Here is a 27,721-nt window from a genome sequence, read left to right on the forward strand (position 1 = left end):
TTATTGAATTTCGTTTGCTTGTTTTTTGTTATACACTCAGTCGGTCGAACAAGCAGATTTTACAACATTTGTCTCACTTAAAATTCAAACCTGTGATATTGGAAGACCTTAATCTAACTTCTCTGGGAGTTTATTTTTCCTTTTCTCAAGAGTTACGTATAATTTAGGTTACATTTAGTATCGTTTAGATAATTAATGCTGTTTCCTATTTGTGGCTCTTATTGAATTCTGATTCTTGACGTATCGTTCGTTTGAATTCTCCTCGACCCGAGGGAAAAAGAAACCAAAATATAATTAAAAAGTCAGATTCTCCCTGTTTTGTTTTAATAAATTTATTTTTGTATTTTATCTGCACAGGTAACAAAGCACATAAAACATAATGCAATAGAGGATTAAAAAGGGATTTTTCTGGAGAGATGAATAAAACCTAAATGGGTTTATGAAGATATTTCACCAAAAAGGATCAGTGAGGTGTCTTCACGGCAGTGATAACTATTTATTAAAAGGTAAATTGTCTTATTATAAACATAACTGAGTAAGAATTTAACGTGTCTGCACTGAGTTAGTTGTAATAGCAGTGATTCTGGGGAATGTTATTTCAAGCTGTCCACAGCACAGGCAGCGGCATGAAAAAGTCCGGTCACCCCCCCGGTCAAAACTTCTGCTTCCAGCGAATAGTGAAGTGAGTAAAACCTGAACCGATTTCCAAAAGGAACCAAGTCGAGGACGGCACGTTTCTCTAATATTTCAAGCAGGATTACTGGTTTTTATTTCCCTTTTTTATAGTTTCTAAACAACAAGGAACAGAATGAAGGGCCTGAAACAAAAGTTTGGGCACCCGGCATGGTCGGTACTTATTAACGCCCCCCTTTGGCAAGTATCACGGCTTGTGAACACTTTTTATAGCAGCTAAGCATCTTTCACTTGTTGTTTGAGGGACTTTCACCCACATTTCCTGCAAAAGGCTTCTAGTTCTGTGGGATCTTGGGGTTGTTTTACATTCTCTGCTCTTTTCAGGTCTATCCGCAGATTTTCAATGATGGGGGACTGTGAGGGCCACGGCTAAACCTTCAGCTTGCGCCTCTTTAGGTAGTCAATTGTGGATCTGCGTTCGTGCTTAGGATCGTTATCCTGTTGTAGGAGCCGTCCTCTTTTCAGCTTCAGCTTTTTTACAGACGCCGTGACGTTGCCTCCCAGAATCCTACTGGTATTTTAACTGAGTCCGTTCTTCCCTCGACCAGTGAAATGCTCCCTGTGCCACTGGCCGCAGCACAAGCACCAGCCCAAAGCAGGACCCATCCGCCTCTTTGCTTAACAGTTGGAGAAGTGTTCTTGTCATGAAATGCTGCAGCCGTTTTTCTCCAAACATCAGCCAGAAGGTTCTATTTTAACTTCGTCCAGTGGTGCCCAAACTTTTTCACGCCTCCGTACTTTTCATGGTCAGGTCTCGCAACCTCTTCTCAGCCACGTGTTTTCTCACCGAACGGTGTAGTTCAATTATTTATGAACTCATTCAAAAATCACATGAAGAAACAGCTGTTGAATTTCCACAGAGCACATTATGATACAACAAGCCAACTGTCAACCAGCTATGCTAGATATTCTATATGAGAATAACCAAGTAATATATTTCAAATCCAGTTGCAGATTATATGTCTGTCACAGACATATAATACTAACAATAATAATAATGATAATAATAATAATGATAATTCCTGAGCTTCCTGAAACATAATGAGATACTCTACGAACTCAATGTGGTAGTTTTGTATTTCGACAACTTTTTTCGGACTTTATTGTGTTTTAGGTTTAATTGTAAATGTATAAAATTCCCATTTCTGCCCATCGGTCGACACCCACTAATCCAAAATGACAAAATGAAACATATTTTTAGAAGTTTCCACAAAGTTATTCAAAACCAAAAAACTGAAATCTCCCACGCACTAAAGTATTCAGACCCTTTGCTGTGGCTCCAGACTGTGGTCAGGTGCTTCTTCTTTGCTTTAATCCTCCTTGAGATGAGCCTAGAACTTGATTGGAGTCCACCTGTGGCAAACCTAGAATTGATTGGGCATAGTCTAGAAAGGGCCACACCTGCGTATGTAAGGTCCCGCAGTCCACACTGCACGTCCGGACAGCGACGATGACAGAGGTGCAATCTCTAAAGCTCAGATCTTATATAATAAAGGAAATAATGCAATCTAAGTTCTCACGCCTCATAATCAACACACGAGTAAAGACAGTTAAAAAAAAATTATTTTAAAAATCCCCAAATTTTGATTGTTTTTAGGAATTAATCCTGTGAATAATTCACTGTCCATTCACTGTCTGTTTGATTATCATGGGTTGGACTGTCATAGTGCAGTTGGTGTTTCGAGCATCACATACTGTACAAAGTGTGATTCAAAACCTCATACTGAGATAAGAAACAGCCTAAAGAGATGGACTGCCGGGAAAAATGGGTTTCCCTCTACACGAGAGGCTCCAAGAAAAAGCTGTTAAAATAAAGGTCCAGAAGACTAAACCGTGCGGAGGTTTTCGCAAATTTAGGAAGACAGAGTTGGGAGCAGAAGGAGAGGAAGGGGAGAAAGTTTAGAAGGGGTGAGGAGCGGGGAGGATAGTGGGATTTAGTCAGATGTGGAGGATGGAGAACAGAAAAGGCCTCACGACTGTGAATGGAATAAATAAAATAAAAATAAAAAATCTGCATCTGGAGAAGTTGATCAGTGAAAAGGAGGATACTAAAATCCAGTGAATGTCCACTGGTTACACAGCGACCGGGTGGGAGAGGCCTGTGCTGCCACCTACTGCAGTGATGGCACCACACAAAGATCAAGATGGCCGTTTTCTTAATTTAGCTTGTCCTTTATATGGAAAAAGGTAGTACCTTTGTACATACCTCCAGCAGCAAGTTTAACATTTTTTAGATAAAAACCAGCTTATAGGCTGCTAGATAGCCATCAGACAGGAATTCTGATTATAGGAGGAGACTTTAACCAAACTTCTGATAAACTCGACCTGCACAGATTTTAAAAAGGACGGTTTAAAGACCCTAAAAAAATGTTCATTTCCCCAAATAATTTAGAAAGATGCACGGAGATTGTTATTTCCGACGAGGAAAGACTACACTCGTTATTCTCAGAGCAAGAATTTATTAAGATTTTTTGTTTCAAAATCTGCACTCAGCAGCGTACTGGGCTCAAAAGCGAATGAAATTGTGAAATCAGACCGTTCTCCAGTATCTTGTCTTATTGTTGCTGACAGGAAGTAAACACAGCGATCGAATATGGAGAATGAATTGAGCACATTTACGAGACGCGGTTTATTATAAGAAATGTTCGTGTCAAAATAGATACGTTCATTATTAGAAATGTGGAGGGGGAATAAAAGGATAAACCGATATTACATTAGAGAACACATTGGAGGAATGATCATTTCCTTTTTCGGCAAAGAAAAAGAAAGAGAGAAACGGCCAATAAAAAATCTTTACAAGACTTGGAAACTATAACCTATGTTATATTAAAACCAGGCAAGAATCCCCTTCAGACTTTACATCTGTAAGTTGAAATAAATTTGATGATAAAATATTTAGTTTTTTATAGAATTGTTTTTATTATTATCAAGCTGATTCAGGCTGGTACAAACAGAGGATGTCTTAGTGCTTCACCACCACCACGTTTCTATGAAGTGGTGAATCTCGCCCCACATTTTGATTTGCTCTCTGTATAATTTTCATCGTTTGGCATATTCCTGTTTTCCACGTTCACCGGCAAAGCTGTTTTTAGGTAGTTCAACCCGTCGAACCCATTATTTTAAAAAAGGATTTAAAAACTAAGCCCCTCGTAAATCAGCCAAGAAAATTCTAAATGCTGGTTGATGATTGTTTTTTAGAGGCTTGTCAAACGGATCAAGATACTATATTTTGTGTGTGGTCCGGTTGAGAAGTTAGTGCCGATATTGCTCTAATAAACACTTTATTATACAACAAATTAACTGTCAAATCCTGAAAGACTTAAATAAAAAAGGGGAAACTTGTGCATGAATTTCATTAGATTATTCATTTATTGTTCAACAATTTATACACAGAATTATAAAATAATAATCAAAAAAAAACATAAATAAATAAGAAAAACTGAATAACCACTGTAGCACACAGTGGTTTCAGTCTTTGACAAACAAAAGTTAGAAGTTTAGAGATTTAATTTTAACATGTGGGTGTGAGGATGAAAACTTCCCAAAACTCACTGAATTACTAAATTATTTTAAGATGACATTTAAACACAACTCATCCAATCATCAATAAGGTCTCCAGACAGGCTCCTCCCCTCTTAAAGACAGACACGCCCCTTATATATAATTGGTCAGTGCCGTGACGACGTTTCTGTCCTCCCCTGCGGTTTGGAGCGGTTGGTTGGGTCCGTAGTAGAAGCTGCCAGGCTGGAAGGGACCACTGTGGCTCAGCGGTGGGGCGGGGGGAGCAGGAGAAGACAGGAAGGCGCTGTAGGGCGGAGGCTGGGTGGAGTAGGGGAGGGCGGGTAGGTGGTGCATCCTGGGGCTCGGACTGAAGGAGGAGGTCAGAGAAGTCACGTGGCCCAAGAACGACGGCTCACTGGTCCACAGAGAGGAGGAGAACGATCTACAGTCTCGACGGAGAGAGAGAGAGAGCAATAATCTCTGTAAACGGCCTGGTCGCACAAACAGCAGTGCTCTTCTGGAGCTTTCAACCGCATCTCATCATCTTCTTCCTTAGGAGAAGGAGTCTGCTCAGCTGTCATCTGTCCCTAGAAAGTGGACCGTGACTTTTTTTGTCAAAGAACACATGATAAAGTTTTTCCATTTTTTTCCTATTTCAGTTTAAATGTAAATAAATTGTTCTAATTCAACATTTTCAACATTTTCCGTTTTTCCTCAGTATTTGAAAATAACTAAGTGCTTTTCTTCGAGTGCGTTGGTACAGTTTTGAAGTACTTCCAGTACTTCAAAACATTTCAGATGGAAACATTTCACTTTGTAAATTAAGATTCTACATAAGAATATGATGCGTTATTATTGCTCAAACTATCTACACTAAAGTTATACAGTGCTGTAGAAGTAACTAGATCATTAACCCTAATACAGCTTCATTAGTGTGGATACTACTAATGCACACACTGTGCACATTTGCAGTCCCGTATACAACACAATATATCCAGCACTGACGCTGGGCCAACAACCGACACGATTTTTTTTTTTTTCACATTTCTAGTTTCACCTGATTTAAAAAAAACAAACACGTATCTTACTTTTACCCGCACCTCATACCTGATGACGCAGCGCTGCTGCCGGAGAGCCTGAGCCCTTCCGACTTCGCCTCCTTCTGCCTTTGTCCTGAGAGAGAGAGAGAGAGAGAAGAAGAAAATGAGTCTGACTGAAAGCTTGGAAAAAAAAAACCCCATCACATCTGCAGCTCTGGTGTGCACTAACGTCTGGGCAGTCGCGGTCCGTCCACAGTAACCTTGATGGCTCTGTGTAGGGTGGCGATCTGTGGGGGCGAGGTCAGCACATTGATGGAGAGGGTGAAACTCTTGCCTGAAAAAAAACACACACACACACACACACACACATATACGTAGCGTAAATTTATAGAGGCTCTAAAAGCAATTTAAGGTCAATAACAAATCTTAAGTTGTATAGCCTGACCTGTTATAGTAGGTTAACCGACTGTTTAAAGTAAGTTAAGTCATTTTTATCTCAGATGGAAAAAATTTGTTATTTAAATAAAAGACAAATGTGTTATTTTGGGCTTCATAAATAAAGGGACAGTCCTTGATTGATAGCTAATTGCCAGGTATTCCTGTCTTCTTCTAGTTTATCCTTCTAACTTCAAGATTACTGTGTGAGTCACAAGGCAGAACCCACCATACTGGGGGGCAGCGGCTGAGACGAGGTGAAGAAAACGCCTAGTTCCTGTGTGACGCAGGGCTTTTAAATGATAAAAGATGGAACCCAGCGGAGGAAGAGAAGGTGAGGATGTTAGGCTACCGTCTTTTCTCCGCCGCTCCTCTTCATAACTGTTGTTGAACCACTCTGAAACCTTCCACCACAGGCCTGTGTCGGTTGATGTTTATGTGTATGAAATATTGTACCTGTCCACCTACCTCTCCCGCTGCGGCCCACGAAGCGGAGGTCGTTGAATTGGGCATAACCCTGCTTCATGGTTGCCGTGGCGTTGCGCAGCTCAGCGCTGCTGTTGTCTTCATTGCCGGCCATCACTGTGACAACCGCGCCATCTGGCACGTCGTTGCCCAGGGCAACCACCTGCGGGATGGAGGAACGTTAGGCTTAGTCCTTTACCCTAGCAGAAGGGATTTGTACAGAGCCTGGGAGACTAAACTCAGGGCAAAATGTCCCAAGGTTTCTATTTCCAGGCCCCCCGCCCCACATTATGATCCGACACCAGATTGATTGACTGATTGATTAATTGATTGATTACAGTGAAGGCTCTCGGCAGGGTCTTGTTACACCTCCAGTGCTGCGGCAGGCTGCTGCAGAGGAAGTTCGGGCTTTCGGTCCGTACCAGGCCTCTGGGGGGCTGGTGGAGGGGCCGCACCTCCTGGTCGTCCGGTTGGAGGTTGGTGGGCGATGGTGTCGGCCGACGCTTCACCACCGGGTCTGGCAGGGGAAAAACATCGGGAAAGATTTCTGTACCTTTCACCCTTTCTTTATGTTTGTTTCCTATGAAATGTCGGCCACATCAGTCTTTAATACCTTTGAGTGAAAACCCACCGTGTAAAGAGTTACAATCCTAAGGAACTAGATAAAGAATGCATCCACATTCACATTTAAACTTGTGATGACGATGATGAAGGTAGACCAGAAGTAAATGTAATCAATTAATCCACTAGTGCAAAATGCATAGAAAGGAAACAACAGAAGAAGAGAGAGAATCAGCAGCGAAAGCCTTTGCAGCGTTTAGCAAGCATTGAATATTGCCAGCTGGCGTCTCCTCACAGGTCCCGCTGGCTTAGATGGCACGGCCCAAACCTTTGTTTGAAGTTTTGTGCAAAAGCCTTTAGGGACTTTAGATGTTTGGGTTCTCATCCATCCACACGCAGCAGCGCCAGAGAAGCCTTCTGACTGGTCTTCGAATTCATTCTGCAGGAGGTGAACCAGCGAGCCCTAGACATACGGCCAGAGTCGTGCAGAGCCGTGTTCAGCAACAGGAACGACAGCTAGGGGTCCCGTGACAGGGGGTCTGGAGCCAAACAGAGCCCTGATCTCAACATCGTGGATTCAGCCTGGGATCGCATCAGGAGACAGGGGTCACGGAGACAGAAGAACTGTGGAAAGTTCTCAGAGGTGCTTGGAAGAACCGCTCTCTTCTATATATATATATTTATATATATAAAATGTACAAATTTCCTGCATGGACTGGACATGGAATGTGATTAAACTCACAAGCTCAAGTCTGAGAAATACTGTGAAATGATGTCTTTGCTGCACTACGGCCTGAAGTCTGCCACTATCTGAAGCTAAAACCATGTAGATGGTAAAGTCTGTAGGTAAAACCATGACGGCTGCATGTATTTTCATGATTTAAACTGGTCTTTTAACAACCACATCCAGCTAGTTAAAATGTGGTTGGTCCTGCACTGATCTGGCAGCAAAACAACTGCTGAACAAAGAGTAGGAAACGATGTGTTAAACTTATACAGGAGATGCCGCCTGCCTTCGGTCCTCTTCTATTCGAAATGCTTCGGCCAAATACAACGTGAGGTATTTTATTAACAGTGGCTGAGAGGCTTTTTTTAACCAGCAGTGATAGGAAACTACAAGTACCACAAACGCGCGCGTCCGAGATTCAAATGCGTCATCAAATCGCGCCGAACGTCGCAAACAAAACGAAAAAGTATCAACAGTGGCAGCGTCTTTCCGAGCGACTTTGGTGAGAGTTTCGCCTCGTCTCCTTATTCTAACTCTGTCCTCGTGTCTTCGGCTCTCTTCATCCTCCTCCTCCTCCTCCTCCTCCTCCTCCTCTTTTTTCTCCTCTGTGTTTCCTGCATTGTGTTTTATTCACCGCAGGGTTTGAATACGAAGGAGCTGCGCTGCATTATCATTCACATTCTACTGCCGGAGGGGAAGTGACTGCGGTCACGCCACCTGTCCCACGTGTGTGTGTGTGTGTGTGTGTGTGTGTGTGTGTGTGTGTGTGTGTGTGTGTGTGTGTGTGTGTGTGTGTGTGTGTGTGTGTGTGTGTGTGTGTGTGTGTGTGTGTGTGTGTGTGTGTGTCTGTCTGTGTGTGTGTGTGTGTGTGTGTGTGTGTGTGTGTGTGTGTGTGTGTGTGTGTGTGTGTGTGTGTGTATGTCTGTGTGTGTGTGTGTATGTCTGTGTGTGTGTGTGTGTGTGTGTGTGTGTGTGTGTCTGTATGTATGTGTGTGTGTGTGTGTGTGTGTGTGTGTGTGTGTCTGTATGTATGTGTGTCTGTCTGTCTGTATGTGTGTGTGTGTGTGTGTGTGTGTGTGTGTGTGTGTGTGTGTGTGTGTGTGTCCCCGTCTGTGTGTGTGTGTGTGTGCTGATTTGCCTCGCCTCAAATCCGTTCTGCTATCATGTCGTTTTAAACTCAGCTTCAGGGCTTTTTGTTTCGGCTCGTTGATGCCAAAACTGCCGAAGTGAACACTGGAGACAACATTTAGAGAACTAAATCTCTTTTGTTGACACTCACCATTCACCGTTTGGATTTCACATCTGTTTTTTCTTTACTTTACCTTGTTCCAGCTTCTCTTCTTTCATGAGGATTTGCTGCTTTTCTTTGTCCTCTGTGACAGTGGAGTGAGTATCTTTGGGTTTTCGGACTGATGGTCGGAAACATTTTTTTTCACCGCTGCTTGACTTTTTCTGAACCAAACGGTGGATCAGTTTATTCAGGAAGTAATTGGCAGACCGATCGGTAATGAAAATCATAACGCAGCCCTATATTCTGGTGAACTGATAATGACACAGCGTCATTGTTGATTGGTTTACAGCTGCGAGAAAAGTGTCTCCAGGGATCAAATACTGGTCCTTACATTATTCAGCTTTCTGATATAGAACACATGCTGTCTGGAAACTCAGAATATACACGTGACGGTGAGGTAAAGTGCTTCCTCGCTTTCGATCCCGACCTTAATGCAGCTCTGTTTCTTTGTTTTGCCCATGGCGTCAGGTGGGGCAGTGGTTATGAGCAGTCCCATGGCTGGCTCGGCCGCATCCAGTTCCAAAGACCGTCCAGTGTCCAGGACCAGCTTCATCCCAGAACTACAGAGCATGATGTGAGGCACACGCACACGCACTCGCACACACAGAGGGAAACTCACCCCAGTACAGCATGGGGCTGGTGCTGCCGAACAGACTGTTTGAAGCCATAGAAGCCTGTTTAACAGAAGACAGAGCCGTAATAATCAGACTGGGAAGTGTTTTGGCTGATGGCACTTTGCTAAAACCAAACCACCTCCAGGACATAGAACAGAGACACACAGATGTCTGGGGGAAAAAAAAAATGTCCCCAACCCATCATTTCGATACTTTCTTTAATACGCTAAAAGTAAATGCCTGTTTACTTGCTAAAATATAAGATTACGTAGGAGTGTTGTTTTCGGTGTTACGTAAAACATAACAAAATACCATAATAAAAGTGAAAACACTGCACTAATGGCGCCGTTGTGGTATGTTCAGGGAAATAGAAATAGCAGCAATAGAAGTGTGTGAGAAAGAAATATCACGGCAACATCGTCCCCAAATAATAGTCAGTGCACATTTAAGGCGTCGTCACAGGACTTTCAGTTCACCCAACGTTTCTGACTCCAAAAAATTGAGGATTAATTGATAGAACAGGTCAAATCCTCACTAATGCTCCTAGACATACTTTCTCTTTCACAATAAAGGCAATTAACATGACGTAAGGCTGAAATTAGTGGCTTCATTTCTCTTAAACTGATGATTAATCGATGAGCCCTTCGACAGAAAATTAATATGCGTTTGTTTTGATCATTTATTAATCATTGATGACCTTTCTAGGCAACATTGAGCTAATATTACCTTGTTCCAGCTTCTCAGTTATGAGGATTTGCTGCTTTTCTTTGTCCTCTGTGACAGTACCGTGAGTATCTTTGGGTTTTCTGACTGATGGTCGGAAACATTTTTTTCACCGCCGCTTGACTTTTTCTGAACCAAATGGTGGATCAATTTATTCAGGAAGTAATTGGCAGACCGATCGGTAATGAAAATAATAATGCAGCCCTATATTTTTTTTAGGGCAGGAAGCACAAAGAAATATTGTATAGTTTAACAAAAGAACAAGCTGCATTTCCTGAAGTCAGTTGGCACAGTAGCATTTTTATCAAAAGACAAAACGGATTAGAAGTGAAACTTCGGAAATTATGAGTAGAAAATGAAAACAGAAGAAAAAGAAATCTTTTGAAATACGTGTGTGTGTGTTTGGGTGTGTGTGTGTGTGTGTATGTGTGTGTGAGTCACAGATCTGGGGTACTCACCTTGTGTCGTGTATGGGCTACGGAGAGGTGTTGTTGGTGGTCAGAGAGGCTGAAACCCAACTAAACCCCAAAACCTAAAACCCCAAACCAAAGCCAGTCTCACCTGTGTGACTGACAGCTGCAGACAGCCAATCAGCATCTCCTAATGGGGTTGGGGGGGGGCAACAGCAACGAGGCGGACTGTCAGATGTTTGTATGTAACAGACAGACAATAGGTGGAGACACAAAGGGAAAGAGACGAATCGAGAGAAGGAAAGAGCTTCAGGATGTGGGTTAGGTTTAGTCTGCCATCGTGGAAGTGGCTTCTCTGGATGCAAATTAAGGTTTGACCAAATTGTGGTCAAAGTGTTTGTGGCCTGATGACTTCAGTGTGTGTGTGTGTGTGTGTGTGTGTGTGTGTGTGTGTGTGTGTGTGTGAGAGAGAGACAGACAGACAGTTTTTTTTTATGAGTTGAATGTTTTGTCTCATGAGTTTTCTTACTTGAGAAGTGACGCGTTAAAGCGACGGAGACGTTTCCAACGTTGACTTGGATAGTGGTAGTTTTTCAGTGCTCTGTGTGCTGAGGCGGTTTCCCATTTTCGGCAGCAGAAACAGCAGCTCGGGTGGAATAAGCCAAAGAAAAGAACTGAGTTAGAATGAAAAAGAAAATTCACGAGTGATCTCTGAGAACCGTGGTACAAAATCAGTGAGCAGTTAGCACCACAGATGCTGCCAAAACAAAGGCAAAACACCCCCTGAATATAAACACTTTAAGACGTGTTAATGAAGCAATTAGCAATAGCAATTAGCAGCTCATTATCACCTGCAGTCTAGCCATATGCCACTTCACTGTGAAGTCTGCTTGTCTCATTACATTTCATGTATTCACCTGGCAACTGACAAGTGAGGCCACGTGAGGGGGAGCCCGGGATCGAACCGCCAACCCTGCGATCAGTGGACAACCCGCTGTCCCAACTGAGCCACAGCCCACCCCGCGTGTCTCGACCAGTCTCCTAATATCTGAATACTGTGCGTCTCTGTGTGCTGTCCAGGTTCGCTCTGGGAGATGCCCGCAGGCCCCTGCACGAGACCGCAGCTCTGGTGGAGGACGTTGTGCACACGCAGCTCATTACCATGGTAACGTGTGCTTGTACGCAGACAAAAACGGTGGCGATGGTAAAAGAAAAAAACGAGCGGCCTCTGCGGAGGGAAATTAGTCTCAGCGACGGTGACCAATCTCTGCCGCTTGAGCTGCAGATTGAGACGAGGTTTACACACGTGCGTGACCATTTGTGGGTAATTTGTGGTGTTGGCAAAGGCATCGTCCAGTCCGCAAGCAGACATGGACACGGACGAGACAAAAAAAAATGTAGAGTTTTCACATCAGGGCAAAGTGAGCGTTTATGAAGCCTGTGGACCAACTGTATGTATATATAACAGTTTCTGAATTTAAGGTCTTTTTTTTGAAGAGTTCACTACAGCTTGAATTTAGAAGCGCAAGTAGAAATACAAAAATGAGATCTGTCTATATAGTGTCTGTACATGTAAGAAAGCTTCAGAGATGGATGACTCTGCCTCTGCTTGGTCTACAGACGTTAGTGCCCTGTCAGTCGAAATACTAAAAATCTAGACCTTCGACAGGATTTAGTTACGGGAGTTTTTTTTTCGTTGTCAGTGTGATAAGTTTTAATTCAAAAAAGTTGAAGCGCGAAAGCGGCAGATGTCTGATGCGGCTCTGACCGGCCACATCATCCTCTCATTGCTGCGTCTTTGAGTGACGTGAACTAATAAGGTGAACTGATGCTCTGTGATGCTAATTGGTGCGACGTGATTGGTTTATTTCCTCAGCTGCACCAGGCCTGCGAGGGGGCGTCTCTTCGTGGTTCGAGGGTCATTTCCGCTGAGGACATCCTGTTCCTGATGAGGAGGGACAAGGTGAGCAAAACACACAGAAGGAAACCCATCGAATACGCAAAACAAATCTTATTGATTGAAAATATTTCGGACCCCATTTGGGGCGTGGCTTTGAAATGGCCCTTCTTTTTTCTGCTCTTCCCCTTTCTCTCCCTTCACGTCTCTCAAACAGAGGAAGGTGGCGAGGTTATTAAAGTATCTCCAGTTTAGAGATTATAAATCAAAACTGCTCAAAACTCTAGAGGATGAAGACCCACAGCAAGAAACAGGTACATACACCCTCACACAAGCTGGACACAATAAATGGATCGTTTCAGTTTTCAACCCGTTTGTTGGGACAATGTTCGGCCATTAATTCATCTTCTGCCTTTTTGGTCTTTTGAACAATGTTTCAGTTACATTTTCTGACTTTATCACACAAGAGCCCGCGTTATGTGACAATCAAACATTCACAAGGACGGAGACTGTGGCAGGGTTGGTTTTATTCATCGTGTGTGTGTGACAGACAGGTGGGGTGCCGCGGGCGGCGTTGCCGGCGGCAACCAGCGGAGGCAGCGACTGGCCCAGGACTTTCTGGTCTGGATGGATCAGACCGGCGAACTCCTGTCATTAGCCGAGCGACAAGAAGTGGACCCCGTCAAACAGGAGAGGATGGAGGTCAGAGGCGATGTTGTTTGTAATGTCCCTGACACGCTGGCAGCACTGATTTGACCGTAGAAGAAGGTACATTCATCAATTTATTTTCACGATGGGCGATTATTATTCACCGTGTATGTGTTGTTTGTCTTTGTATCTTCAGCGTTTAGAGCGTCAGACTCGAACTATGGACCAGGCTCAGTACGCGGAGTTCTGTGAGAGTCGACAGCTCAGCTTCGGTAAGATTTTAATCAAGCGATCTAGTCTCTCGTAATCCTAGAGGAGGCTGATGAAACCGGAGACGTGCAGCTTGAATAGCTAGCCTCTGCTTTCCCACCCTGGACGACCGTGTCGTACTGACGAGCCCCCAACCAGCAGGCAGCCGCTGTGATGATGCTGCAGGTTCAAGCTGAAGGGCAATAAAATCGAACTTGAGTCTAAAAAAAAAAATCACCAGAATTCATTGATTATTAATACAAGATGATCGGTTACCTGAGCAGATCAATTAGGGATACGATCAAAAACAGTCTCAAGCTGCTCCTCGTAGTAGGACAGGCAGAGAACAGACGGGGTGTCGGAGAGAATTTAAAAAAAAATTTTAAGAGCTCCATTTTTGTAATCGATTTAATTTGTTGATTATTGATTGATTGATTGTTTAGTTTATTAAATGTCAGAAAATTGTGAGAAATACACATCACAACTTCCCAGAACAACCAAATCTTCTTCACATTCCTTGTCTTTTATCCAAGCAACACTCGAAAACCCAAAGATATTCAGTGTCTGATATTATAAAACAGAGAAAAGCAGCACATGCTGAGAACTGATCTTATCCGTCCCCTGACTAATTGATTAATCGACTAATTGTTTGGGCACTAATCCCACTGAGCTTCATGTATTGTAAATTTTCATTTTAAAGATGAAAGTATGCAGAATAATGTGAGGAAAGTTGTACTTTATGGCTCCTACAAAAACTTAGACAGACATGTATGATTCCCTCATGTATGATTTTTTTTTTTTTTCCCCACTTGACCCGCTGAGGGAGCTCTTCAGTTCCATGACACAGTCGTCAGGGTAGCACTTTAAAAACAATACCTAAACCACACCGTGCTAATTCTGATTTCTCGCTTGCGTTGGCTCGCCTGTGTGTGATTCCAGCTAAGAAAGCCTCGAAGTTTCGCGACTGGCTGGACTGCAGCGGTTTGGAGCTCAAGCCCAACAGCATCGCCATGGAGATCCTGTCATACCTGGCCTATGAGACGGTTGCACAGGTAACGCGTTCATTCGTGACGTCCTACGCATCGTGTCGTGTCTCTGTCTGCGTTACCCCCGGCCGATAGAAAAACTCCGCCTCCTGTTTCTCTCTGTCATTTTCCTACTCCAGATTGTGGATTTGTCTCTGCTGGTGAAGCAGGAAATGACGGCCAAGACCAATCCCATCAGTCACGTGATCTCTGCCAGCTACATCCACTACAACACACACACTGAGGTACAAACACACACACTCCTGCACCACGTCATTTCAGTGACTTGCGCCGCGGTTTTGGAACCCTAACATCCATCGTCCATCTTTCCCTCCACCAGGTGAAGAAGGATCCAGACTCACCTGAGGCCACTCCCCCCTCCACCCCGGGCTCCTCCCACTCATCAAAGCCCCTCCCACAGGGTAACGGCAGTCTGGACGGACGAGCGAGACAGAGGAAACGCAAAAAGGTGTGTGGGCCAACGGCTCAACCACACTAGACCACAGATTTTTCTTAATATACTTTCACGTGTTCTCGTTAAAGTATATTTTATGCCCCTTTCCCAATGAAATGTTGTCGCAAAGCCTCCTTCACACTACCAAGAGTGTATTCTGGTGGCGAGATAATAAATCCCCATCGTGCGTAATGCGTGTTAACCTCTAGAAAGCGAACCGCTGCTCGCTGTCTTAAAAACTTCACGTTGGCAGAGGCAGGGGCGCGACAATCGTGTGTTAGCTAACGCAGGGTTGTGTCTTTCAGAGCTGCCCGGCTACAGTGGAACCTCCCAGTGGAGCCATCCAGCCCTGCCACATCAGAGAGGCTATTAGAAGATATAACTACAGACACACAGTATGTATACACACACACGGCTACATTCAAAACATACTGGAGCTTTTTCTTTAAGCATCGGCTTGGATAGTCTCTTAATACATTACTCAGATGCCATATGCATTTTAAGTGTTACTGGTTGCTGTAATTATTCTTCATCCTCTCCATGCTGAGTGTGAGCTGCTCCTGATGGGGGTCAAATCAACAGTCCTCATTCTGTCCAAAGTTTAGCTGAATTATGGCATCGAGTCCTCAAGCACGAAATTTTCTCTTTGTGTTTCATTGTTGAGTTGCTTGTAGGTTTGTTGCCGGAACAAAGAGGGAATATGTTGCACTAAAAGTACTTACACTTTAGAAGACACCCACACGATTGGTCTAACTCAGGCTGCCGAGCCTGAGTTAGACCAGTGTTTATGGACAGGAGAAATCATTTAAAACGACCAGTAACTCTTCCACAGACCTGGAAGGAAAATCTGACGGCGTGAAACCATTTTAAAACGACTCCCTTGTCTTTCTTTCTCTCAGAGTGCTTATTGGAGGAGTGGGATGGCCTTCCTCGCTTGCTGAGGATTATTGCATCATCAGTCGCATTCTTGCACGTACCTGTATAAATATATTTTTTTTTTTTGTTCCATTGCTGTAATAAAAGAGTTTTCAGTAAACCTGTGTGTTCTGAGAAACGCAGAATACAGTTTATACATTTTACAGGCCCAACTAGCTTTGTTAAAATACATCAGCTTGCATAACATCTGCTCCAAGGAAACACTTACTGCAAGGTCACCATTGATGGAAAGAAACTTTATTGGTCACTAATACAGAAACACAGGGGACTACTGAGCATGCTCAACTCAGCTTGTGACATCATAGCAACATGAGCACATGGAGGCGGGGCTAATCTCTGGAATTGCCGCCACAATTGAATCATTGAAGGAGGGCAGAAGAGCTGCCTGTCAGTGTGATATCGGTGTCTCCGTGATGAGCATTTGAGTGTGTGGTGCGTGTATCTATGACTGTGTGATCGGCGTGTGTGTCGCTCAGTATTTCTGAGCACTGTTGAGCAGTGACTCCCGCTCCATCAGCAACTCTCCGTATCTCTGCTGAAGTTCTCGCTCTCTCTCCATCTGCCGCTCCACGTCCTCCCGCAGAGCCTAGAAAACACACACACACACACACACACACACACACAGTGTTTGTCGATATCAGATAGTTTTTTAGCATGAGCAGGGACTATATACACATAAATAAACGCAATACTGAAAGAAAGATAATCTGACAGCCTCATCCAGAGGTGGCGATAATGAGATTGTGTATGAGGTCAGACACATTTTAATCCTCTGATGGTTTGAATATTTGGGCTACATGTAACCTTATCCTGTCAATCTACACATCAATAACAGCACACTAACCAGCCAACCACTGCTGTAGGGATGCAGGGACTATTATTTTATTTATTAATAAACGACGGAACTGGAGATTTTCCAGCTAGAATTAATTAAAAAAAAAAAACCATTAATGTGATCAGAGTAAAGGATGTTGGACCTGATACACTTGTTGAGTAATATACGGCGCGTGTGCATCTTTCATCTGTTACCTCTTGTCTCCTGGGAATGGCGGTGTCCTCTTGCTTCTTCAGCTGGGTGAAGGTCTGGAGCTCTGTGGCTGCCTGCTCCACCTAGTGGACACCACAAGCATAACATCAGTATGGTGCATCATTCAGCAAAATCTTGGGGAATAGGTGACCGAGAAGTTCTGTAAAATGCCAGTGACACAGGTCATCGATGTTTGCAGCCTTCATTAGTTTTACATTACAGAATTTGCGTAGAATATATTGTTGTTCAGTAAATAACATGTCAACAGCTGTCGGACACCTGCAACGCTGACACCGGAGTGAGTTCACTTCACCTTTAGTTAACTGCAGGAAGGAAAATATTTAACAACCTTCACCGTCCTCAGATTAAATATGAATCTCAATATGAACTCAAATTTAGACTCAGAATGAGGAATAAATAAGGAAGAGATTTTTGTGCGTGTGTTGGAGTGGGACTAATTTTAAGGGAAACTTCCTCATTGCTGAAGTGAATCCTGGCAGACACAGAAAACCTCTGCAGTGATCAGTACCTGTTCCCAGAGCTCGTTGTGCTGCTTCAGGAGCCCCAGCGCTCTGGACTGAAACCCTCCCAGCAGGATTTTCAGTTTCTTCTCCAGCTTCGCTGCTCTCCTGGCCTCCGCTGTCATGTGACCACGGTTCACCTGGAGGGAGACAGATAAAACAGACCTCCATGGTTGGACCAGTGCTCCGGTGTAGGATACAGGATAAGTTTTGTGGATGAGTTTGGACAATGAACTCTTGATGCATCACCGTAGTTGCTCACCTCTAGTTTCTTCTCAAAGCTTTCAATACGGTCTTTCTTTGAGGCCAGGTTAGCCCTAGTGTATCTGTTCTGACCAGGTAGGTATAACACCTGTAGAAAGAGACAGCGAGATGAAGAAACAGCTACTGACCAAAGGCTGATTTCATGTGAGGAGGAAGGTAGTTAAAGGCAGTCTGTCCTTAGGGACAGGTGTTTCTCTTCTTTGGCTGAATCCAAGTGTCCACCCTCCGGACTTGCAGACTGAGCCCTTGCTGACTTGTCAGCGTACAGCGATGTCATCACGTCGAGTCGGTGAGGGTGCTGGACCACGAGGGGATGAGACGTGCTTTGTTTCCATGGAGATTAATTAAAATTACCGTAACTCATTTCAGCCTGTTCACATTCTGTGTGTGCAATGTGAAACTTTACCACATCAATAAACCTATACAACAAAAATTTAAAAAAGCAAATAAAATAAAATATGGTACATGTGATTATTATTATTTAAGTCTGGGGAAGCCTGCCCCCCATGTGAACTCTCTGGAGGTCTGCAGAAGGTCTGCTCGAGGCCCCTTGTAGACTTGATGAATTGCGGATTTGGACAGAGCTCAGCACTCGAGGACTTCCATGGAATGATCCCGTAAAGTCTGCAAGTGCGGTTAAGCCGGGACATTTGGATTCAGCCTTTGACGTTTCATTTTGGGACAGAGGGCCGCTCTCACCTGTCCATAGCATTCCTCCCACACCTGGCTGTAGGCCTCCATGCTGAGATCACCGTGGCCCATTCCCATCTTCACCACCTCCATCTCTCCTGCCAGTACTGTTTTAGCCTGTTTATCAACATTCCACATCGTTCACAAACACCTCGTATGCAGAGTATACCTGCATAAACTGCTCTTAGACATCCATCACTGTCACAGTGTCTCGATCACACACGCGCGAAACACGTTTTTATGGCCAAACTAGTGCTGAAGCAATCGGTCGACCCATCAAATAGTCTGTCGATAGTCAATTAACCGACAACAATTTTGATAATCTGTTAATTGTTTGAATAATTTTTCGAGTGAATAGCAATGAAGGCCCTGTTTGTGTGCGTGTGTGCTACCTGCTCCATCTCCTCTGTGCTGATTGGCTTGTAGGGGTGCGTTTCCAGGTAAGCTATATGCGATGCGTTGTTAGACGTGGAAGTGGGGCCCCTGGTTTTGCCGCGCTGCAGTTGGTTCGCTGTGTTGGCTGACGGGTGGTGCAGGCAGTCGTAGTGCAGCATGGACATCATTTCCTGTTTGATCAGCTCCTCGGCCAACTGGAGGTCAGAGAGCGGCTCTATGGAGGCGGGACGGAGGACGGACTCGTTTACCTGCCGAGACAGATGGTGACAAACCGATACCGACATCAGGCTGAGACTAATGAAAGCTCTCGCGTTCATATTCGTCACCCACCTGGAGGGAGAGATTCAACATTATTCCAACACAAAATCAATCAATCAAACAGCAAAAGTGACTTTCACATCATCCTACCATGTCGGTCTAAAGCCACGGTCACGTTACACTTGCGTCCTATGAATATTCCCTCCGTTTCCCCTTCACTTTTGTGAAAGCCTGATTGACGGACAAATTAAAGTCTGCTTTTTTCCCGTTTAGCTGCGATGTCCAGACGACTCCGGCAGATTGGCAGGTCAGAGTTCACCTTTGTTCGACTACAAACTTCAGCATCACTCTCATACGCTGCTCAGGGTCTGTGATCGCTCTGACCAGTGTCTCTCTACCTACCTGCAACAGTAATGGGACGTTACGTCCTTTTTTCGGGGCCGAGAACAGAGAAATTTCATTGAACAGAAACAGAATGCGACTATACCATAAGACGGAGTGTCTTAAATTTCATGATGAAGAATTTTACATTTTGAATAAGTAAGTGAAGTGTAAGATTGATTTTACAGTTGAAGCAAACAACTAATTTGTCAGAATATCATATTGTTTGACTTGTTTCTTATCAGAAAAACATACAGAAACTCTTTAACATCTCCATATATTTGTGAAGTATCTGATTTTTTTTTTTTTTTTTCATTTTGGAACTTATCCCAGAAAATGTAAATTTTTTTTAAGTTTTCTAAAGCCCTGGATTTTAAAGGGGGCTGACAAGTACAGTGAAGTACACTCTGTCCTGCTATATTTTGTCAAAAGGTCAGGAGGTGAGTGTGTTTGTTACCTCAGTAGGTCTGGGGAGACTCCTCTGAACAGCAGTGTGTCGCAGCTTCAGCTCCTTCTCTCTCTCTGCCTCCCGCAGAGCCTGACACACACACACACACACACACACACAAATGGTAAACCGTTGCTTGACAAGCCTTATTTGAACTACAGGGGCAAAAACAAGAGCATAAATTTGGCCTCAAGTCACAGAGATTAGTTATGCACTCAAGAAAATCGTATTATTCCCCAAACAAAAAAAATTTGTGTGCATACCTGCTTGCGTGCCTCTATGTCGGCCGCGTCCTCTATGTACCCGCTCTCCGTTTCTGTTTCCTCGAGTTCTTTCTCTGCATTTTCCGGAAGAACAATCTCAAAGTCGTTCTTGGGAACAGGAAGTGACATCAGGCCATGCCTCAGCTGCTGCAGGCTTTCCCTTTGCTGTGTGTGGAGGGGGAAGACAACCGTAGGTCTGCAGTTAATTCATGAACTTATTTACTATTTACCTTATTAATGACAATTAAATGCACATTCTGTAATAATTAATAAGTACAAACTGCAAACCTTTATTTGACAGTGCCTTCTTTTTTATTTTATTTTTTTGTTAAAATTTATGATTTGAGGTTGTGCAGGTCCTGTTTTGGCTGGTTACATTTACTACTTCCAACATTTTATATGACATCTGAAAACGTACATTGATGTTTAAATTCCATATGTTCTGAAGTGAGTGTGTGTTTACCATGTGTTTAGCGTACGCAGGGTCAGCCAGTTGCTCCTCACTGTTAATATTCAGTTTGTCTCTCAGAGGTGTACGGCCAGGGGTCAGACCTGGGGTCACGGGCCCACGTGGAGTCATCCCTCCTCCGGCTTGAGGGGTCAAGCTCTCAGACCCCTGCCCTGGTCCGGGAGTTCTGTACAGGGATGACATGAGCACGGATGTTAACGTTCACCGTATCGGCTGGTTTGTCGTGTAAATGTGTGGTGCTATGTCAGAGCACTGTTCACCTGAAGGGTGTACTGAGAACAGTGTTGGGTGTTTGGATCTGCTGGCGCTGGGGTGTCACTCCACTAAAGTCGCTTTCGTGCAGCGGAGTGTTGAGGCCTCCCTTCAGAGGAGTGTCGATGTTGGTCAGAGCCATCAGGTTCTGGGCTTCCTGAAAATACAGACACATACCAGAATAGTAAATATGTGACAGAGAAAGGCGATTGATATCCTAAGATGTGCCCGAATATTGTGAATGATGAATATGTTACAGGGTTACAAGTTAGAAGATGTTTGCTCTTTCTGATATTTGTGAGTTAAAAAAAAAAAGAAAATTAAGACATATTTAAGACATTTTAAAGAGTTGTGCAATAAATGGATTCATAAACCAGAGGAAAAAAAAAAAAAAGCAAAAGATTAAAACTGTGCATAAAAACACCCAATTTTTTAGCAAGAATCTTTGAATTTGGTAATCAAAGAGTTGTGACAGAGAATACTTTTAAATTACACATTGAAGATTCGTTTGTTTTGCATGACGGTCAACTTACATACTGTTACTGCCACGTCTGTGATAAGCCTTTATCAGCGGCAATGCACTAATAAAAAAAATATACACCTGAAATATCCCTTTTAAGTTACGCTTATCTCACTAGAATCTAAACACCTGTGTGTAAATGTGTCTGGTCATCTTCTGTGTGAGACTCTAAGTGCTCACACATTGAGAGTGTGTGTGTGTGTGTGTGTGTGTGTGTTCATAGTTTCCAGGCGTTACGTGCATCTACGTCACCTGTAGTATCCTGTCCTGGGCAGCAGGGGTGCGGGGGGTACGTAGCCCTGTTGTCATGGTGTTGGTGACGCTGTACTCTGACAGGAGGGTGGACGAGGCCGAGTTACCGCTTTCGCTCTCCTCGGCGGCTTGACGGGCGACCTCACTGGCGACACCCAATTTGACGACTTCCTCCAACTCAGCATCGCTGATCTGTGAAAAAAGTTAAATCAAATATAATTAAATACAATATCCCATGAAAGAGGACGAATTAAAAAATACCAAGTACTTGAACAGGACAGGTTTGAGCCATCTACAGAGATTTTTCTAACATTAAGATTAAAGTATGCATCATGGTTACCTGTGGTGCAGGTAAAACCAGTTTGGAGCGTTTTTTGGTGAACTCGGCCACTCCGCTGGTTTGGAGGATTGCAGACGGCAGATCGCTCTCTTTCTTCTTCTTCATCTTCTGTTTATCCTTCTTTCTCTCCCTCTCCTCACGCTCACTGCACACAAACAACACGATTTATGAATGAAGACCCTACATTAACTGGGTGTGCCGTGACGATGTACAGTGTTCAATACTCAATGACATTGTATTTGTGCATATGAAGTTGTACGGTACTAAAGTGACGGTTGTGTCTGTGTTTTTGCTGTACTTTTGTATTAGTGTGAGCCTCTTGTGTGTGTCCCCACGTTATCCAAACTCTGTGTGTGTAGAAAACGTAGTGAGAAACGTTACTGACTTGCGTAGTTCTCCGTCCAAGTGCTGCTGTCTGAGCCGTTTGAAGTTTGGCTCCAGAGCGTCGTACTGCTCCATGCTGGTGTCATAGAAACCCTGAAAGTTAAAAGTCACAATTACTACTGAGCTTACAACAGTACGTCAAACTTTGTGCAGACATTGTGGATTCTGTTCAATTAAACACCAAAACAATTAGTAGTATTTGATAACATTGAACAACTGCCCAGCCCTGGTTACCGATGCAGGTTTCTTTTCAAAGGGGATTTCAGCGTTGTAGTCCACTCCTCTCTTCTTCTTCCTCTTCTTCTGAACATCGATTCCAGCCGCTCTCAGCTCCCTGCGCTTCTGCAGAGCAGCCAACCGTCTGGAGCAGGATGGGAATTATAGATAGTCAATAGTGACGTCTTCCACGGCCTGTTAGCAACTTAATAGGCATTCTCATCCCAACAGCAAAAACTAAGTAAACCCGAGAAAGTATCTTTGAACAAAAATAAATAAATAAAAAATTTAAAAAACCAATTCTGTCAAAGTCTGTATGGTTTTTTTGTGTGTGTGAGCTCAGTCTAACCTGGCTTCCTCCAGCTGTTTTTCTCTGGCCTTCCTCTTGGCCTTCTTGCCCTGGGTGTTGGCCAGTCGAGCCCTGGCCTCTGACAGCATCTCCAACTCATCTACGGATAGTGAGACACACAGACAAACACACACACACACACGATTAATTTGTTTCGTTAGAACAAATATGAGTGTTAAGTTTACACTGCTATCTCCTACAGCCACAAACATTAATGAGATCTTATCTGAATGGATACGACATTCCGTACGATTGCTGCATACTATATTCTTCTCAAGAGCAAGTGAAAACTTTAACAATCGCCACTAAAAATGGGAAAAGTCAACTGTAAGAGCACATAAGTAAATATTCTAAGGAGCGGGGACAAAATTCTCTCTCTTGGATGGGATATCGTTCAAACAAAGGTTTCAGGAAAAGCCGAACTCTCCATCAGTCTGTGAAAGTAATAAGTATGTCATTGTACCTTCATCCATATCCACAGGGTCAGGTCTGGCAGGTTTCGTTTCAGGATTAGGGTCGATCTCTCCTGGTTTTAACTTCCTGGGGTCGTCTCCCACTTCTTCCTCATTGTCTCTTTGTGCTGCCTTGTCTCTAAATACACACACACACACATATACATATAAAAACGACAGCATTTCCAAATTTCTTCACCTACTTAATGGCCTTAATAGAAAAATAGTGTGTGGGTGTAACATATAAAAGATCCGGTAACGTGGAGTAAAACACTTGATGTCATTCATAAATAGTCCATGAATGTGTGTCAGGTCAGATAGAACCGTACAGCAGGTATTCATAGTGCTCCAGACACTGGGCAGCAGTGCGTCCTATGATAGGAGCGATGGTCCTCCACTGAGTGGGCATCAGCTTGGCCAAATGAAGCAGCTTCTCCTCCTCTTCTCGGGACCATTCTGTTTTCTTTATACTGGGGTCCAACCACTCGTACCTGCGGACAGACACAAATCCAAGGTATACGACCTTTATTTGATCGGGTAATCTGATTGACCTCTTGTGCAAGAAAAACTTCTGTACGGCAGAAGAAACAGGTAGAAAAACAAAAAACCGACAACATCAGGAACAATCAGAGACATTTCTAAAAAATTAAAAGTTTAGATTCATCCAAAAGGGGTTTTACAGTTGTTTGTAATTCATTCCATTAACATGGTGAAGAGAACTGTAATTTCTACCTCTGCAAGTCCTACTATCACCTTGAAAACTGCATGAATGTAATGTTTTACAAAATGTCTGCAGTGGAATAGCTGTGATTGCCATCACACGTCTCTGTATCAGACTCACCATCTGGCTTTACACTGTTTGGCAGACTTGCGGTGCAGCAGGGAAGCGATTCGAGACCACTGGTTCTTCCCATATTTCATCACCGCTGCCTTGAGGATCTCATCCTGGATAAATGGGCAGATTAAAAACACACACGCACACACACAGACACAAAACAGGAGAAAGTTCATGGCTATAATCTTTTCAAGTCTTTGATCCAACCAATCACATCGTTCAAGCCATGGCTGCATTAATCTCTTGGGGCAAAAATTTGTTGCTGGGCCCCCACTGAACCCTACTATGGATGTCACTTTCATTATTTTCCCCAGAAACTCACAGAGAAACTGATCTGTGCTCTAGAGCTGAAATTATTAGTCGTTCAATCAATAAGCTCAGTGAGAGAAAATTAATTGGCAACAATTCTGACAACAGATGAATCGTTAAAAGCAAAAATGCAAAAGATTCACTGGTACCCACTTCAGAATGTGAATATTTGCTGGTTTCCCAGTTTTCTATGATAGTAAACTCAACATTTTTATGTGAGAATTGGTGAGCCAATAAAAGCAGTTAGCATATTTTAACTTTGACTTCGGGCAATAATCATGGGAATTTTTTCACTATTTTCTGACACTATCCACTGAACATCAATTATTGAGGAAAATAACCGTAAAAAAAAAATCGTAATGAAAAATAATTATTGGTTGCAGCCTTACAGTTCTTCTATGTTGCCATAATACCACCTTGCCTAAGGTAGTATTAAACACAGAAAAAATGAAAAGAAATTTGATAAAACAAAACTTTCTCTGCTCGATTTGCACACCAAATATTCTTCCTTTTTGACATAATGCACAAACGTTTTTATTGTATCTGGCATAAATCTTATTCTTATTCAATGTCTACCTCAGTATGCATGTGTGGATTTATACAAATGCATGCATACACGGATATGAATGTGTGTTATATATATATCTCTGTATATAATGTGCATATAATGTGTGTTTGTGTATATGTTTTTCCGATAACATCTATCTTCTTTCTTATTTTATTATTCTTTTTTACGTTTTATTTTCTAGTATATTTTTAGACAGAGAGACAGCAAGCTAAGAACATTGCAATGATACCTTGTTTATTTCCGCATATGACAATAAAGCCTTTGAATTTGGATTTACAACAAATGAATTCAAAATAATCTACAACAATAAAGGTCTTAAAAAATACTTTTTGAGACCGACTCCATGTAAGGCTGCAACATACATGACGTTTTACTTCAGAGGTGCAGATTTTTGTAATAAATCTGGAATCAATCATATAATATAGACCCAAATAATATGGAGTACACCTTGGGTCTTTGGGGGCCCTGGGCATTTACCCTCCTCGCCCGTTGATAGCCCTTCTGAATCAGTCCCGTGTCTGGATTGGTTTACTGTGTGCACGACTTCAAAGAAACAGTAACTGCACTCTTTCGACACAGTTGGACGCAACACCAATAAACCAAACTTGCTAAGCGGGCTAAGTTAGCAGCTAGCTTCATGCTAACTGAGACCCATAGGTTTGCTATGACTAACCGAGCTAACGCGGCTAGCCATGTAAACACGTACCTCAGTGTTGCGCCAGACGCCTCCTTTTATCATAATACGCGGCATCTTGGCGGCTCGTTGCGCTCTCTTCCTTCGCTAGAAATGTTATAACCGATTCTCAACCTACAAGCGGCGTTGAACAGTTTCACTTAAACAATCAAAAACAAAAAAAAAAACACACACACACAGAACGGCAACGGGCGCACTGCGAGGGAGCAACGAACGTGCACTGCGCCGGAAACTTGTGTGGCAGAATTCAACGGGTCTGCCGAAGTGTGTTGTGGGTATTGTGCTATATGCGCCTACGTCGAAATTTGATCCCCCGTCGACTGGTGTTTCCGGCTCCGGCAGGTGGCGGTAGTGCTTTGTGCAAGCGGGTCCGCCACCCGCCAATCGACGCCGACAGAGGAGAAGAAGTGGCGTCGAGGCCAATGTCCGACTCGTTCAGCGGCCGGACACGATCGCGCCGTTCCTTCTACCATGGACGTGAGGCCTTGTTTGCAAAGTTGTAGGTTTTGTAAGTCATCAGCCAAAGCTGGGGCACCTGTAGGATCTGTCTGCAGCAACTTTTAAGGCTTCATTTGCTTCCACTGCTGCAGAAAAGCTGTAAATTAACTGATTTCTTAATCCCCGAAAAAGGCCTGTTTTCTATTAAATTTACTTTAATTTTTTTTAAATTTTTTTTTTTACCTTCACGGTTTTCTTTTCACCACGATTTTACAGTTCACTGTTGCTTCCAGCCTATTTGCCTACTGCGTTTCTGTAGCAAGGTTAAAACTTCGCCATCGGGCAATGGAGGCCTCCCTCGGCCCCCAACTAAAGACCCTCACACCGCACATTAAATGCGCATGATGAAGTCATTTTAAGGGATAAAACAACTGAGCGGGATCCTTTGTAAACAAAGACGAGCTTTAAATATCGTTTACATTCTGCAGCCTTCCGCTGCAGTACTGACTTAAGGGCTTAATTAATTTATTTAAGGTGTATTTAATATTATAATAATCCCCCCTCGGCTTCTAAAGTGGGTAAAATTAAGGTATGAAATTAAGAGACCCTAAATTTATAGTGATGTGTAGGTTAAAGGATAAATAAAATATGACATTCTTCTACAGAGATTTTTGAGCCTTTTTTTAAAGCTGCAAATGATGAAATATATGTTATACACTAAGTCAGTATTGCTAAAGCATGGCACCATGGCCTGCCATGTTCATCGTCATTGCATTAGAGGTGCTAAATGTAAGTTTTCTCTGCCACTGAAACGTGGTTTCTTGCGGGTCGCGGGTAGCGGGTAGCGGGTGGTGGTGATGGTGATGGTCGCTTGCCAAGTGCTTCAGCCATCGTTGTGTTTACAAGACCAGAGGTTAGAATACTCCCTCTGGGCAGCGCTACTTCCTAATCCTCTCATCTTGCACTAAGAGCAGATTGGACGCTATTGCAAAGTGGTATTACCAGATGGGCCGGGGCTAGCTGGTTAGCATGCTAACTTCAGTAGAAGAATAGCAGCGACGGAAAGAGAAGCAAAACAAGAGTCAACATTGGTGTTGCTTTCTGCCGCTGCAGACAGCTCTTGGTTAGTGAAGGAATTAAGTTTGATGCTGAACTCGAAAAAGGTTTCTTCTAGACTGGTAAGTAGTCAGCTGTTAATGCTAACGGCTATGTAGCGATAGCAAATACTTACGTATAGCACCTTTAAAAAAAGTGGTCTCACTTGAACAGTCATGATGTGACCTTCGCTTTACAAATACTCGCTCCCATCGATCAACCGCCTCTGAATCAGAGCTCGGCAGCAACATTAGCACGGCAGACATTGTTGGTCAATTTTAGCTAGTTTTACCGCAGACGGTATCTGTATTGCTGTATGTGTCGGCAGCTAAATAACAAGAAATTTCAGTACAGTAATGCCAAAGATACTTTGAGGTTGATGTAATGTAGAAAATGTATCTCCATTACATAGTTTGTCTAACAGAGAACGCTGACAAGTTTATTTTTCAACTGTAAAATTTTCTGCTCTGTAAATATTTTGGTCCCAAAAAACTAATTTAAAGGATTCGTTAAACAAAAATGTTGTATTAATGTTTTGTGTTCATGTTCAAACGTATATATTATTATCTGATTTTCAGCCTTGTAATGTGTTTATACTCATGTTCTGTGCCTGAAGACACCAAAGATCAGT

The 27,721-nt window shown here is 43.2% G+C and overlaps 3 protein-coding genes across 3 annotated transcripts; 1 reads left to right on the forward strand and 2 right to left on the reverse strand.

Annotated features, from left to right (window-relative positions):
* Window positions 1–4,223: 4,223 nt before the first annotated feature.
* On the reverse strand, window positions 4,224–10,552 carry runx2a (RUNX family transcription factor 2a). The gene is made up of 7 exons (XM_040138313.1): window positions 10,509–10,552; window positions 9,333–9,387; window positions 6,473–6,651; window positions 6,138–6,297; window positions 5,464–5,568; window positions 5,302–5,367; window positions 4,224–4,643 (listed from the first exon to the last, which is right to left on the reverse strand). Exons 2-7 carry the CDS (start codon window positions 9,379–9,381, stop codon window positions 4,348–4,350), a joined length of 855 nt encoding a protein of 284 aa, XP_039994247.1. The 5' UTR covers window positions 9,382–9,387; window positions 10,509–10,552; the 3' UTR covers window positions 4,224–4,347.
* On the forward strand, window positions 7,833–15,763 carry supt3h (SPT3 homolog, SAGA and STAGA complex component). Its single transcript, XM_040138312.1, has 12 exons — window positions 7,833–7,924; window positions 9,182–9,287; window positions 11,541–11,625; window positions 12,337–12,423; window positions 12,575–12,671; window positions 12,908–13,059; window positions 13,202–13,277; window positions 14,194–14,306; window positions 14,420–14,524; window positions 14,620–14,748; window positions 15,039–15,128; window positions 15,633–15,763. Exons 2-12 carry the CDS (start codon window positions 9,196–9,198, stop codon window positions 15,672–15,674), a joined length of 1,068 nt encoding a protein of 355 aa, XP_039994246.1. The 5' UTR covers window positions 7,833–7,924; window positions 9,182–9,195; the 3' UTR covers window positions 15,675–15,763.
* A 121-nt stretch (window positions 15,764–15,884) lies between these two features.
* cdc5l (CDC5 cell division cycle 5-like (S. pombe)) lies at window positions 15,885–25,820 on the reverse strand. Its single transcript, XM_040139862.1, has 19 exons — window positions 25,570–25,820; window positions 23,993–24,096; window positions 23,481–23,642; window positions 23,163–23,290; window positions 22,700–22,799; window positions 22,369–22,495; window positions 22,136–22,227; window positions 21,751–21,895; window positions 21,411–21,602; window positions 20,647–20,795; window positions 20,381–20,552; window positions 19,918–20,082; window positions 19,664–19,744; window positions 18,564–18,815; window positions 18,181–18,288; window positions 17,480–17,569; window positions 17,226–17,357; window positions 16,699–16,779; window positions 15,885–16,255 (listed from the first exon to the last, which is right to left on the reverse strand). The coding sequence occupies exons 1-19, from the start codon at window positions 25,612–25,614 to the stop codon at window positions 16,142–16,144; spliced, it is 2,439 nt and encodes an 812-aa protein (XP_039995796.1). The 5' UTR covers window positions 25,615–25,820; the 3' UTR covers window positions 15,885–16,141.
* Between the last annotated feature and the right edge of the window lie 1,901 nt (window positions 25,821–27,721).

This window comes from Xiphias gladius, chromosome 11, assembly GCF_016859285.1.
Source record: "Xiphias gladius isolate SHS-SW01 ecotype Sanya breed wild chromosome 11, ASM1685928v1, whole genome shotgun sequence".
Classification (NCBI taxonomy): domain Eukaryota; kingdom Metazoa; phylum Chordata; class Actinopteri; order Istiophoriformes; family Xiphiidae; genus Xiphias; species Xiphias gladius.